The sequence below is a fragment of the Anoplophora glabripennis genome, unplaced genomic scaffold (genome assembly GCF_000390285.2).
Source record: "Anoplophora glabripennis isolate ALB-LARVAE unplaced genomic scaffold, Agla_2.0 scaffold187, whole genome shotgun sequence".
In the NCBI taxonomy this organism is placed as follows: domain Eukaryota; kingdom Metazoa; phylum Arthropoda; class Insecta; order Coleoptera; family Cerambycidae; genus Anoplophora; species Anoplophora glabripennis.
Genome location: NW_019416381.1, coordinates 780,401 through 796,822, shown reverse-complemented (window position 1 = coordinate 796,822; position 16,422 = coordinate 780,401). Strand labels below are relative to the sequence as shown.

Genomic DNA, 16,422 nt, shown 5'->3' with positions numbered 1-16,422 from the left:
TAGTACTGTAACCACATACAAACTGAAGCCTCCTACTTCAGTAAAGCACTCAGCTACGATAGTTATCATATGAGCTTCCGCTAACCTTCTCTGGATTCGAAGAAATATGAAAGTAGGAGATAAGACAAATGCAAAAAGAACCAACAGTATAGAGTAAATTTTAAATACTCTGGGATAAATCAAAATGTTTTTCTTGAAACTGTACCATGGTATTACACCAAATGCACACAAAAAAACTGATATCGGCTTTTTGAACATGGCTCACAGATAGTTAATTTCAGCATATATTCCCTAGTACTGATCTGTTGACTTGCGCTCAAACTAAACTACCACTAAAATTAATAATAGTAAGTACTTCTATAATCAATAACAAATAATGCAAAGGCAACAATATTAAAAAGTTTATTAAAAAATTGAATCGAATATTTTTTATAGTCCAGGCGATATCGGCTTTAAAAAGGGTTGGGTAAAACGCATATGATCGGAGATTTTTGCTTTAACTGCTTCTAAATAACATCAGAAATGATAATATTTCTATGCAAATTAAAAAAAAAACGTGGGCTTAAAAGTTGTTGCAAAAAAGTATAAAAAAATTAGCAAAAAAATTCATTTTTTTCTTGGACTTCTCGTCGACAACTTAGCAACTATTCATTTTAGACAAAAATGGAAGAGGAAAAAAAGTTTTGTAATTAAATTTTGAACAAGATAGTTAGTTGCAATTCGAAAAAATAATTATTGTTATTACAAAAATCGGAAAAATCATTTAAAAAATTGCAAAAAATGCTAGTTTTTGTTTGTAAATTTGAAGAATACCTAGCACCTTCATACTTTTCCCAATTAAACTTCTTAGTTTATTTAAATAAAAAAATTTTCAAAATCAAATTTCTAAAAATCTAAAGCCTTTGAATACTTGAAAATATCACCACAAAAATAAGAGCTCTCCATCCTTAAAACGGTTTTTGAAAAATTTAAATCGGACGATTAAGTGAGCCATGGTGAAAAAAGTATGAAGATCATAGGTATTATTCAAGTGTCTGAAAAAATTGAAAAATAAACTATCATTTTTTGCAATTTTTTAAATGATTTTTCCGATTTTTGCAATAACAATAATTATTTTTTCGAATTGCAACTAACTCTATCTTGTTCAAAACTTAATTACAAAACTTTTTTTCGTCTTCCATTTTTGTCTAAAATGAATAGTTGCTAAGTTGTCGACGAGATATTGAAGAAAAAAATGATTTTTTTTTGCTATTTTTTATACTTTTTTTGCAATAACAATTAAGCCCGCGTTTTTTTATTTGCATAGAAAAATTATCATTTCTGATGTTATTTAGAAGCCGTTAAAGCAAAAATCTTCGATCATATTCGTTTTGCCCAACACGAAACAGATACCGCCTGGACTATTAATCCCGTAAAAACTGGCCGCTTTAATAATTCTAATTACTTACCCCAGTTACGAGCAGATATAAAACATTTAAAATACAATCACTTTATTAATTTCCAATTAAGCAATATGTTTCGAAAGTTGATTTGTCAGAAAATAATAAAAATAATAATAATAATAATAATAATAATAATAATAATAATAATAATAATAATAATAATAATAATAATAATAATAATAATAATAATAATAATAATAATAATAATAATAATAATAATAATAATAATAATAATAATAATAATAATAATAATAATAATAATAATAATAATAATAATAATAATAATAATAATAATAATAATAATAATAATAATAATAATAATAATAATAATAATAATAATAATAATAATAATAATAATAATAATAATAATAATAATAATAATAATAATAATAATAATAATAATAATAATAATAATAATAATAATAATAATAATAATAATAATAATAATAATAATAATAATAATAATAATAATAATAATAATAATAATAATAATAATAATAATAATAATAATAATAATAATAATAATAATAATAATAATAATAATAATAATAATAATAATAATAATAATAATAATAATAATAATAATAATAATAATAATAATAATAATAATAATAATAATAATAATAATAATAATAATAATAATAATAATAATAATAATAATAATAATAATAATAATAATAATAATAATAATAATAATAATAATAATAATAATAATAATAATAATAATAATAATAATAATAATAATAATAATAATAATAATAATAATAATAATAATAATAATAATAATAATAATAATAATAATAATAATAATAATAATAATAATAATAATAATAATAATAATAATAATAATAATAATAATAATAATAATAATAATAATAATAATAATAATAATAATAATAATAATAATAATAATAATAATAATAATAATAATAATAATAATAATAATAATAATAATAATAATAATAATAATAATAATAATAATAATAATAATAATAATAATAATAATAATAATAATAATAATAATAATAATAATAATAATAATAATAATAATAATAATAATAATAATAATAATAATAATAATAATAATAATAATAATAATAATAATAATAATAATAATAATAATAATAATAATAATAATAATAATAATAATAATAATAATAATAATAATAATAATAATAATAATAATAATAATAATAATAATAATAATAATAATAATAATAATAATAATAATAATAATAATAATAATAATAATAATAATAATAATAATAATAATAATAATAATAATAATAATAATAATAATAATAATAATAATAATAATAATAATAATAATAATAATAATAATAATAATAATAATAATAATAATAATAATAATAATAATAATAATAATAATAATAATAATAATAATAATAATAATAATAATAATAATAATAATAATAATAATAATAATAATAATAATAATAATAATAATAATAATAATAATAATAATAATAATAATAATAATAATAATAATAATAATAATAATAATAATAATAATAATAATAATAATAATAATAATAATAATAATAATAATAATAATAATAATAATAATAATAATAATAATAATAATAATAATAATAATAATAATAATAATAATAATAATAATAATAATAATAATAATAATAATAATAATAATAATAATAATAATAATAATAATAATAATAATAATAATAATAATAATAATAATAATAATAATAATAATAATAATAATAATAATAATAATAATAATAATAATAATAATAATAATAATAATAATAATAATAATAATAATAATAATAATAATAATAATAATAATAATAATAATAATAATAATAATAATAATAATAATAATAATAATAATAATAATAATAATAATAATAATAATAATAATAATAATAATAATAATAATAATAATAATAATAATAATAATAATAATAATAATAATAATAATAATAATAATAATAATAATAATAATAATAATAATAATAATAATAATAATAATAATAATAATAATAATAATAATAATAATAATAATAATAATAATAATAATAATAATAATAATAATAATAATAATAATAATAATAATAATAATAATAATAATAATAATAATAATAATAATAATAATAATAATAATAATAATAATAATAATAATAATAATAATAATAATAATAATAATAATAATAATAATAATAATAATAATAATAATAATAATAATAATAATAATAATAATAATAATAATAATAATAATAATAATAATAATAATAATAATAATAATAATAATAATAATAATAATAATAATAATAATAATAATAATAATAATAATAATAATAATAATAATAATAATAATAATAATAATAATAATAATAATAATAATAATAATAATAATAATAATAATAATAATAATAATAATAATAATAATAATAATAATAATAATAATAATAATAATAATAATAATAATAATAATAATAATAATAATAATAATAATAATAATAATAATAATAATAATAATAATAATAATAATAATAATAATAATAATAATAATAATAATAATAATAATAATAATAATAATAATAATAATAATAATAATAATAATAATAATAATAATAATAATAATAATAATAATAATAANCCGAGATCATATGTTTCGGTCTGTCAAAGCATAAAGCAGCGCACAGCACATTCATTTCTTTCATTCATTACGTCTGTTCAACGAAACGGATCGAACCGAAATAGTTCGCGAACTAAAACAAACAATTTTTCAATGCATACGTACGATTGCGATGTGGACATGAGAAGGCAGGCGCACGGAATATAAAAGTGCATCTATAATTTCTAGGATAAGGGGTTTTAAAGTTAGAAAATCGAAAAAACAGTCTATTGTTATAACCTTTCCAGCCATTCCTATAGGAAAAATAGACTAATATTTATATTAAGATTTAATATTAATATTAAATAATAATTCTTAATATTTTGTAAGAAATTCCAGCGGCAAAACAGTTTATTGTACTTTAGATTCTTAATACACTGTGTAATGTGCATATAAACAAAGGCAGGAGAGGTACTTTAGATCGTTTTGTCTGATTGGATGAATATTTACGAAAAACCTATTATACATTAGAATATTTTGCCTTAGTTTAGATACATTAGATTTTTTTGACTTTGAAAGGAAATGAAAAAGCGAGTTATTAAAAAACGCACAACAGCTATTAGATTCAGCGCTAATGTAAAACAATGCAAACCGCTCGTAAATATTATTAATTTGAAATGATTATATTTTAAAACGCAGTGGTAAATTTGACCGAGACTGAACGATCGCAATCGCGCCTGGCAACGGGAGAACGAGAGATGCTTTTACTAGTGACACGTCGCGTCGTCGAATATCTAAAGTAGTTCGCGAACTAGATTTAAGAACTAGTTCATTTGGAGCAAGTAGTTCTCGAGAACTAGTTCTCCGAAATGAACTATTATGCCCATCACTAGTTAATACTGAACATTTATATTTTCAAAAAAAAAATTGGATATGTTTACTTGATTTTTAGTATGTATTAGTAATTGAGTAATAAACTGAAGCGTGCAAGCGCTGACTGCGTCAGCTGGACCGGCCGGAGAAGTAGGGGAATGCGGCGCGCGCTCGCTCTGGAAACTGATGCCGTGCAGTCTAAATGGCTCGCGCTTGCACGCTTCAGTTAATTACTCAATTACTAATACTAAAAATCAAGTAAACATATCCTATTTTTTTTTGAAAATATAAGTATTCAATATTAACCTCCATCAAGCGCATCGCTGTAAAATGTTAATTGCGTCTTCAAATTTTAGTTTAAATAAAAAAATTATCTCGGCTCCAGAAGGTCGTAGAAAAACATGTTTTTTTTTTTAAATTCGTAAAATAATGTCAGCAGTTTCTTTCTTTAAAACTCATTTTCATAAAATAAAAATTCATACCCAAAAAAAGTGCAACTTTTTCAGTTATTTTTTGATCCTTAAAATTAATAAAATCGTCAATATTTTTTAACAGCATGATAATATAACTCTACCAAAAATCGTCACTGTAGGGCTATCCCCTGAGAAGATCTAGCCAATTTTCGAGACTGTCTTTTTTTCAAAAAATCGATATATCTCGAAAAATAATTAATATTTTTAAATTTTTCAAAAATGTACTTTTTTGGCTTGCCGCGGGCTATGCTTGCTGTAAATAGCAAGTATGGGAACGTAAATGTAAAGGAGTTATAGAAGAAGAGAAAAGAGAAGATTTTTAACAGTTTTTTCGATATATCTCGAAAAGTAACAAAGCAATCGATACTTACAAAAAAACAGTAAATAGATATTTTTAAAACCTACTACTTTCTCATTTAAAATTTTTCAATCGGTGCTATATTTTTTTAGTTATTTTAGAAAACTATACATCATTTCTTATCATTAATGTTCTCTAAAAGGCAAGTAGGCTTATGTACATTGTTTTTAGAATTAAGTTTGACAGTCATTGAAAGTTTTCAGCCGATCCGGAAGAAATAGAGTAACAACGGCGTTTGATGATAATTTCATTGTGCTCAACACACTGAGGGATCGCAGGTTAACAGCAGTTCAACTTCAGCATCGCCTTCTAACAGTGCGAGGGGTTCAAGTAAGTGAGAGGACGATTAGGATGAGGCTTGTAGAAAATGGTTTATCTTCACGGAGGTCGGCCACAGGACCACAATTGCTACTTAGGCATCGAAGGGCACGTCTTCAGTTTGCGCGATTACATGTAAATTGGATTCCTCGGCAATGGAGTGAAGTTCTTTTTACTGACGAGTCTCGAATATGTCTGCTATCACCTTATGGTCGAGAAAGGGTGTGGAGAAAACAAAATGAATGACATTCAGACTGCACCATCTCAGGAGGTTCTGTTATGGTATGGGCGGGCATTTCTACGGAAGCACGTACCGACCTCATATTTGTGGATAATAGAGCTTTGAACGCCCGCAGATATATGGAAGATATATTCAAGAAACTGTCGTTCCATTTTCGTATTTTACTGGAGATGGCTTCCATACATGATAACGCCAGACCACACACTGCAGGAATCTTAGTTGTATAGTTAAACGAGGTCGGTATCCGTAGACTTGATTGGCCCGCATGCAGCCCGGACCTTAACCCAATTGAAAATCATTGAAATGAACTTGAATAAAAGTTCTTGAAAACTATTTTCTGGAAGTTTTATTTTTATTTTTGAAGCCCTTAGCCAAATCCAAGAAATCTGAGGAAGAAAGTGAAACGAAAGATATTTTCCAAACCAAAGAATGCAACTCTTTGAAAACTCTATTCTGGAGCTTATATTTTATACTTCTGAAGCCTCAAACCTATGCTACGTCCATAAAAACCTAACCTCAAACCCCTGAAACTTTTTTTCGAATCCGCCACAAATAAGTGGATATTTACTTAGATAGATAAAATTTCATTCAATAAATTATAAAAATTTCAACAATTTCAGGGAAAAACTCACTCAAAATCTATATTATTTAACGAAATTATTCGACCGACTGCATTTCGTTATCTTTATTTATATAAGACTTTTTACCGCAGCAGTCTTTAAAACTGTTGTTTTTCTGTATTTTTATTTATTTTTTTTTTGTTTTTTCTACTTCTAATTTTTATTGAATGTTACAAAAATTTTCAGTTTATTTTTAAATACCGAATTATTATCTTTGGTGTTAAGGCTGATGAGGTTCTCGTTCGATTTAAAAAATTCCTATAGATATATCAAATTATTGCACCAAGATCATAAAATTAAGCATATTTGAAGAAGAATAAAAAAGAAACTACCACAGTATGGTTAAAATAGCCGAGTGCGTAGAATTTTTTCCCATATTTCCCACTGAGCGGTTCATTTAAATTCAGTCGTTTTGATTGGACACATGCTGAGTAATGTAATCAAATATTTCAGCTTATAATTCAAGTTTATGAATGTATTTTAAACTTTTTTATTTTCATCCAACAGAGCTGGTTTATAAATTGTAATATTTATACTCAAAATTATAATTTTTTATTACTAGTCCAACTTCTTCTTATGTGAAGGGCAAAAAAGGTTCTGTGATATTTACTCCAATATGGTGTAACTAGCGCTCTCTGTCAGTAAGCACAAAATGAATGTTCTAAATTTTCGCACTAAAAATCACGGAAATTTCTAGCTTTACTGGTGAAATAGTTTACCAAATACTAACAAAACTGTTGTTTTTTTTAATTTTGGCATCCCGTGGATTTATTGGGTATAGCAATTTTCCATTAAGATCCTATGTAAGGCTATAACTGTTATTTGTATTACAAAGCAGATGTGAAAGACAGATTATTAAAATAATACTGCTGGTTTATGCCACATGTAATGGTTGTAGATACACTGTAAAAACTTACATTAGTCTGTGTGAAAAAACACAAAAAACAAAGTGAGAGCTAGGAACATCAGTAGTAAAACCATACTTCCGATGAGTCTCTTTTCGAGTGAAATTTTCTTGGCGAGGATAAAGGTAACAACCAAAAAAATAACCCTGCAGGCATAAATACCAACGCTTGTATAGGCGGTGAAGTCCTTTTGCAAATTAGTTTTCTGTGAATCTGAGCTATTGAAGGACACATTTACATCTCTACATTTATACATCCAATACTAAAAATAGAAAAACAATAAATAATAACAATACATGACTCATCCTGATTATTTTTTCACGAGTGAATTATCTAAAACAATCACATTATCACAAAGATTTTATCTGATAAATATACATATAAAGAAATCAAAAATTGATTATCACGATGTATTGCTTTATTTAAAAAAATGTTTTATTGCATAAAAATTTTACTACTAAAATTTTTAAACCAACCTCGTTTGCTGTGATGTAAAAGTTGTTCGTTATGAAACAAGCAGTTCCTAAGAAATAGAACAGTACTAGGAATACATAACAAGCAGGTTCATCTTTTTTTCCAAATCATTTAGCACCATAAGCTTGCTTTTCTTATCTAAAAATGGAGTTTGAATAAATTGAAAAAAAATATTCACTGAGTTAGAAAAAATGAACCGTCTATTCACCCTCTTTATCCATTGCTCATATATTTCTCGCTACTACACTGCAAATTGAATTGGTCTTAAAACAACTCACTTATTTAAAAACACTTCTATTAATGTGATAATTTGGCACTTCAAAGGTGGCCGCCGACTTAATCGATACAATCAGTTTACACCAACCAACCACAGAATGAAAATATTAAAAAAAATAAATATTAAATAATCCAGATTACACATATTTCTATATGTATCCGAACCATACAAATAGCTATAATTTTTTTTGGAGTTAAAGTGCTATTAAAATTACGTTAAATAACACAGGCCGACAAAATTTTACGAAAGTCGCGAGGGCTAAACAGCGCACTAAGGTTCAGTGCTCGCAGATTACTGCGCATTTAGGTTAATCTGTCGAATGTTTAACCCTCGCTGGTTATTGAGCATTTAGGTTAACGTGTGGTAGGTTATAGCGCATTTTGATGAACCTGTCATGAGATTAGCATCCGAATGTAACCGCGTTATTCGGAAGCCTTGATTTTTAGAGGCATAATGTTGGTCCCCTGATTACACAACTTTGCCCCTATTTAAGTTACTTCGTATCTCTTACCGGTTCCGGGATCTCTGTAGTAGTCCAAGCATTATAGAGAAATGCTTACAGAAATTATTACCTGGACAAAAAAAATATGACCGTATAGAAAATTAAATTTTAAATTGAGTTTCTTGTTCTTTAAACTCGATCCAATATGGCGAACATGGCTAAAAAAAATCGCAAAGTTGAAAAAAACGGTTTTTCTAAAATAACTAAAAAAATATAGCACGGATTGAAAAATTTTAAATGAGAAAGTTGTAGGTTTTAAAAAGATCTATCGACTGATTTTTTGAAAGTATCGATTGCTTTGTTACTTTTCGAGATATATCGAAAAAACCGTTAAAAATCTTCTCTTTTCTCTTCTTCTATAACTCGTTTACATTTACGTGCCCATATTTGCTATTTACTGCAAGCATAGCCCGCGGCAAGCCAAAAAAGTACATTTTTGAAAAATTTAAAAATATTAATTATTTTTCGAGATATATCGATTTTTTGAAAAAAAGGCGCTCTCGAAAATTGGCTAGATCTTCTCAGCGGATAGCCCTACAGTAACGATTTTCGGTTTATTTTCTTCGTAAAGAGTTATATTATCATGCTGTTAAAAAATGTTGACGATTTTATTAATTTTAAGGATCAAAAAATGACTTTGAATAAGTTGCACTTTTTTGGGTATGTTTTTTTCAAATTACTATTTCAATTTTTATTTTATGAAAATGACTTTTAAAGAAAGAAAACTAAACATTTACGGGTCTATTTTGCTTCTAAGGCGAAAATGCTATAATATTCGTGTTTAGCTACCCCAGATTAAGTACAAAAAAATAATAAAAATTGAAATAGTTATTTGAAAAAAACATACCCAAAAAAAGTGCAACTTTTTCAGTCATTTTTTGATCCTTAAAATTAATAAAATCGTCAACATTTTTTAACAGCATGATAATATAACTCTTTACGAAGAAAATAAACCGAAAATCGTTACTGTAGGGCTATCCGCTGAGAAGATCTAGCCAATTTTCGAGAGCGCCTTTTTTTCAAAAAATCGATATATCTCGAAAAATAATTAATATTTTTAAATTTTTCAAAAATGTACTTTTTTGGCTTGCCGCGGGCTATGCTTGCAGTAAATAGCAAATATGGGCACGTAAATGTAAACGAGTTATAGAAGAAGAGAAAAGAGAAGATTTTTAACGGTTTTTTCGATATATCTCGAAAAGTAACAAAGCAATCGATACTTTCAAAAAATCAGTCGATAGATCTTTTTAAAACCTACAACTTTCTCATTTAAAATTTTTCAATCCGTGCTATATTTTTTTAGTTATTTTAGAAAAACCGTTTTTTTCAACTTTGCGATTTTTTTTAACCATGTTCGCCATATTGGATCGAGTTTAAAGAACAAGAAACTCAATTTAAAATTTAATTTTCTATACGGTCATATTTTTTTTGTCCAGGTAATAATTTCTGCAAATTTAACATTAATCCGTGACAGAATGCTTGGACTATAGTGAGAAGCGAATTTGTAACAGCCTATGTAATTTTCAGTAACGAACTCTCTGTAAAAATTCGTTTCCCTAACGACTAGATTATAATCGAAACCAATAAATATAATTATAGTTATATGATAAATACGTTCTTCTCTTTGCAGATTCAAGAAAAATAGGCTAAATATTCACTTCTATCAAAATTGGTATGTGATAAAATTCCTAACTGTTCAAAAATAATTGTAAAACAAAAGAGGACAATAACAAGTTGTGTCAAATTTATTTTTTTACACTAGTCGAAAACATGAATAATTTACAATCTCTAAGTACCTAACACTTTTTCAATGGGGTATTTGTATAAAAAAAGTGCGTTGTGTTTTATCATTGATTACTTATTATATTACAATGAAAGTTAATGCAAACCGTATAAGCAATTTCGCTAAAGACTCATAATATACATTTTTATTTGATTTTAAACATTATAATTCAAACCGAACGAAATTGTATTAATTTGTGATGTATTAAACTATAGACATGGACCTTATGCCATTTTGAATTCACGTAGGAAACTACATTATAAAGTCATATAAATGTAGGCATAAGTCCACATTGGACTTTCATGTTGTAAATTAATTTGAATTTTAATACGAGTCAGGTCGACAAAGTAGAAAAATTATAGAAAATTGACACAATTTTCTCGTTTATGCCGTTTTGTACACGAGTAGAAAATATTATTAAAAGCCACTTTCAAGAGTGGCATGAATGCCACAAGGTACCGTCGTATGTAAAATTTTTTAAAAAGTTGTCAAAAATTACAAATTGCGGTTATTTCCTCGCCTGCGCAATTTTCGATATACTTAAATTAATTTAAAAAATGTATCTTAAATAATGCAAGTGTCGGAGAAGATATCTATATAAAAAATGAATATTTCTAACTATAAAAGGGAATAAAAAATTTAAAATAAAAAAAATTTCATGAAAAAGAGAAAGCTTTATATTGGGTTTAGTTTGATTTTTCGACATGTTATTTTTTATTACGATAATTCTTAATAACTTATAATAAAGCTGGTAGTAAGGCCTTTATTTTGATCCGTTTTCATCAAGAGCTGCAGATAAAACTGTTTGAAATTTGAAAATGTAAAAAATCATAAAACCGAAAAAACTTTTTATTTTTGATATGCTTTAATTTTAAGTTAATAAAAATTTGTATTATTTTAAGTGTTATTGTTTGTGTTAGTTATAATTAAAAATTAGTAATTCAAAGTCTTTGAGGAAGCATTCTGACAATTGAGTTGGCAGCGGTTTTTCAATTCAATTACTATTACTTAAATAAATCTTTTAATATAAAAATAAAATGTATAAAAGTACAAATTAAGTAATTAAGGTACAAAGTACCAGAAACAAAAAACAAAATTCAATATACATGATATTAAATCAGTTATAAATCAGTTTCTTCCCTATGTATTCTAGCTTAATTATTTCTTCTTCTTCTTCTTCTTCTTCTACCTTAGTCGGCTCAATTCAAGTAGATCATCCTTGCACTGAAGCGGTTAATTCAAATTATATAATATTTTTAATTTTTAAAATTTAAATATATTGTTCATAAATACGTATGGTCTATTGTGATAAAATACTCTACTCATTTACGAACAAACGAGAAATTTGTGGCAATATTATATAATTTTTCTTTTTCTGATCATGACTCAAAGAATAATTAAAAATCATTTCTAATATGTGGGGACTTAAGCCGAAATAGTTTATTATTAACTTTCATTAAATACATGAATTACTTATATTTATAAAAATTAAAAATACGCTAAATGCAAGTAAGTATAAGTATTTCGAAAATTGCGTAGGCGATGAAATAAACTTTTTAAAAATTTTTACATACGACGGTACCTTGTGGCATTCATGCCACTCTTGAAAATGGCTTTTAGTAATATTTTCTACTCGTGTACGAAACGGCATAAACGAGAAAATTGTGGCAATTTTCTATTATTTTTCTACTTTGTCGACCTGACTCGTATTAAAATTCAAATTAATTTACAACATGAAAATCCAATGTGGACTTATGCCTACATTTATATGACTTTATAATGTAGTTTCCTACGTGCATGCAAAATGGCATAAGCGAGAAAGACGTAAAAATTTTCATGAATTTTCCTACAACTTTTCAAAAAATTTTTAGCATATAGTCCTCACCAGGGACTTATGCCCTTTAAAAAAATGAATACTTTCATTCTTTTCTTTGCAATAAGCTTTAATTTATTCACGAGAAAAACGTTGACCAAAACGAAACATTTTCCGCAGCTTTTCCAAAGCTCTATTTTCTTTAGTCCTTTAGGACTTATGCCAATGTTTTTATGAGCTTTTCGAATATAATAATGTAATATTTCTAATTGGCATTAATGAGAAATTGGTAGACAAATAAAGATGTTTTTCCACATTTTCTTACAAAGTTTTCTATTTTTAGGTCCCTTGCGACACTTATGCCAAAAAAAATTTGTGATAAAATAGATACTTCTCTTCAACTTACGAACATGGCATAAGTAAGAAATACGTCGCTGTACACATTATTTTTTTGAAAAGGAAAATTGAATTTTCACAAAGGTGTCCCGCGGTCCATCTTTTAAATTTAGTTTATTGTACTTGTCTCTCGGTTACCTTTCAGTACTCTCAGAGGCATAAACGAGAAAGACGTCGTCGAACTTCAGTCTAATATCTCCCGGTCTATCTGTGTGAGATTTTAACTTAGATATGAAGAGCTTTTTATAGAAATTTAGTTTCATATAAAAATGGCATTTACGTTTTTGCTGTAAGTCTAGTCATTTATGAAAAGATTACAAAAATCGATCAAAATTACACAGGCTACGATTTTTGACACATTTTTTCATATTTTTTAATATGTGATAAAGTGGCAAACATCCCCATTGAAAAATAATCATAACAAATATGGAATTTTACACAATTTGTAACTGTCCCAGATTGTGCTACAATTCTGGGGATTATTCATTGTTATAATTTTCTGCTGACGTACATCAACAATTTAGTAAATAAAAAAATAATTATTGTTTATTAGAATTGAGGCTTATTAGGTACTTGCATATCAAGGAGATTTATTGTTTTAAAAAGATAATTTATAAGCTACTTATTAGGCTTATTCTCAGATAACAATAACAATGACAAGTAATTTCTTTTCATATTTCTTAACAGTTCTGTCAAAGTTATATGTTGCCTGACGCAAAATGCTCAGTTGATTTAGATAGGCATAAAAAACTATTCATTACACAGTTTGGCTACCTCTTACCGTTTTCGACGAGAACTAATATGAAACTTTACATTTTACAGGAAATGCAACACTTTATATTTATTATTTAATATACAGAGTGGATTTGGATAGCTCTATCAAAATGCAACAGGATAATATAGGGTTTATGGGTGTATCGATTTGCCGTTTTCCCAGTAGAGGCTCATAAATCCGAAAACAGACTCCGATGCAGCCATTTGTAAACACTCAGTTTGATGTAGTTTTAACGAATCTGCGACATAAACAATCATTGACAGTCTTGCAGTTTCTTAGAAATCTCATAAGTGTTGTCATTATTCTTTAGTTTTACAGAGTGATCTAGGTTTGTAAATTCAAAAATTACTAAAAATTTTTAAACGAAATGGCCTATTTTTATTAGCTAGTATGAAAAGCAGATAGAATTACCTTTCCAACATATTATGTGGGGTTATTCTGATAGTTTTCGTGTGAACTTTTAAACTAAATTTTATTTTATTATTAACTTTTCGGGCGCCCAATAAAATATCTGCTTAGTTTCGATTATGTATTTACAAATGTTAACAATTTGTTGTTTTTAATTGATGTATATAGGTATGCCAACTATTTATTTAATTAACAATAATTACCAATAATTTTTCCAAATTATAATCCAAGTCTTAGTTTTGATTTCCAAGCAAAATTAAAAATCATAGTTGGCCATGAAAACAAAATCGGCATCTATCTAGTCACAAAGAGGAAAATTTTAAGCATACATGTCTACAGATTTCGAATTTCAGTTTAAAAAAATAACTAATTTTTCAAGAAATGAACTCGTTGATATGATATGGACCCCCTAAATATTTTACTGATTTTTTACATTTCGTTTTTATAGCTGTACTGTTTTTTCAGGATTTGTAAAAGGTTATGGATACTTCTTGGAAATTTTAAGATAGATACTAAAAAAAAAAGTTTTAATAAATAATAAAATAAATAAAGTTATTTAATTAGAAATATAAAAAACAAGTACATAATTAAGCGATTTTTAAATTAAGCTAACCAGCACGCCACTTAGAATGGAGGCTGACGTCATAAACACAACCATAATAAGCATTACGGCAAGCATGCTTATTTTTTTATCTTCTCGGGAACAGTAACTGCAAATATAAAATATTATGTTTTAATACAGAAACATGTATGCGATGGGCATTAAACTTACTTTGGCAGCACGATTATAACCATATTCTGCACGTATCCATTAGAAAACGCCAAAAGTATCATAAAAATTATAAAATAAACATCGTCGTGAAACACTACAGGTAAATGGTTCCTGGGTTGGATGTTACACAATAGTATTAGTGGAAATAATATAACTCTTGTAACAGATGTTCCCAAAATGAGATATTTATTTTTCAACTAAAAAAAATGTTAAAGTTAGTCTTTAGTTGGTTTAGATAAATTAAAATAAAAGCTTCTCTATTTACAAGACTACGTTAAAATTTTTTGAAAAATAATAAGTTTCCTAGCCAATTTTTTAAAAAATATGTTTAATTAACTTGTTCTTTAGACACCTAAATAGGAGGTCTGTTCAGAACTTTATTTTTCCCCCGCGCTCAATCTGTCGGGAAAAGTTTCGTGTAAAAACTGACGAATCGTAGCGGCATTGTGAGGTATGGAGCATCATCATGTTGCATCCACATTCTTCGAAATGTAGCTAAAGGAATGTCGCCTAACAAACCTTCTAGAGTTCTTGTTAAAAAGTTTAAATAAACTGCTCCAGTTAGATGCTGGTAAAAAAAGAATAGTCCAATGACATGGTTCTCAAAATTGCTCCCCACACGTTCGAAGACCATCTGTGTTGGCTACTATTTCCAAAAAATATCTTATTTTTGTAGAAAATAAAAGGTTTAGTAGAAAAATATTGACATTTTAATTTTAAGTCTAAATTCAGGCAAAAACGGTCGCCAGTGTCATGGCGTCTACGTGACGTCACATCTATGTTTGCCAACAGTAAACATAAGGTGCTAATATTTTGTGTTGCAAGATTCATTGGTTAAATAAAAATACAAAGTTACCATAATAGTATATGTACTTTATTTACCCTCAAATTGTACTTTGGTATAATATTGGATACACATTATCTTTCCATAAAGAGACTAAAACATTAATAAAATCTGATAACATAGTTGTCATCAAATGTAACATTAATTATTTCTACTTTTTTATTTGTACTATAGTTGCAATCAGCTACACCGAAATATATTGAAGCCCTGTTAAATACAGTTGTAGCTGCCATCTGCACATAAAACTTCTGGGTCGGTTTTCCTTTTTCCACATAATTTTTTAAAAGTTTTCATATTCGTGGTACATTTAATTTCAATAATACTATCTTCACAGATTCCATCAGGCGATCCTGCTATCGTGGGATAGTTTTTGCAAAGCACTATACCACATTTTTTCCCCCCAAACTGGTACTTACAGTTTTCCTCCAACATTCTATCGCGTCTCATGGCCGATGCGTCTGAGATTTTTCCTCCCATTATTAACATAATTAGAATTGCATCATTGGTTTTGCACCGACTAAATTCAAACGCTCTTGAAGTCGTCAC

The 16,422-nt window shown here is 25.6% G+C and overlaps 1 protein-coding gene across 2 annotated transcripts in view; it reads right to left on the bottom strand.

The window, feature by feature from the left end:
* The window catches only part of LOC108906738 (equilibrative nucleoside transporter 3), a 50,724-nt gene that overhangs the window by 17,647 nt on the left and 16,655 nt on the right, over positions 1-16,422 (bottom strand). Inside the window, exons 7-8 of one of the 2 annotated variants that reach the window (XM_018710089.1) lie at positions 15,033-15,229; positions 14,792-14,970 (exon numbers count right to left, since the gene is read on the bottom strand). The exons of the other annotated variant lie outside the window; for it this stretch is intronic. Coding sequence (XP_018565605.1) covers positions 14,859-14,970; positions 15,033-15,229 — 309 coding nt within the window. The 3' untranslated portion in view covers positions 14,792-14,858. Of the gene's footprint in view, positions 1-14,791; positions 14,971-15,032; positions 15,230-16,422 lie in introns of those variants that run through there. 2 annotated transcript variants of the gene reach the window in all.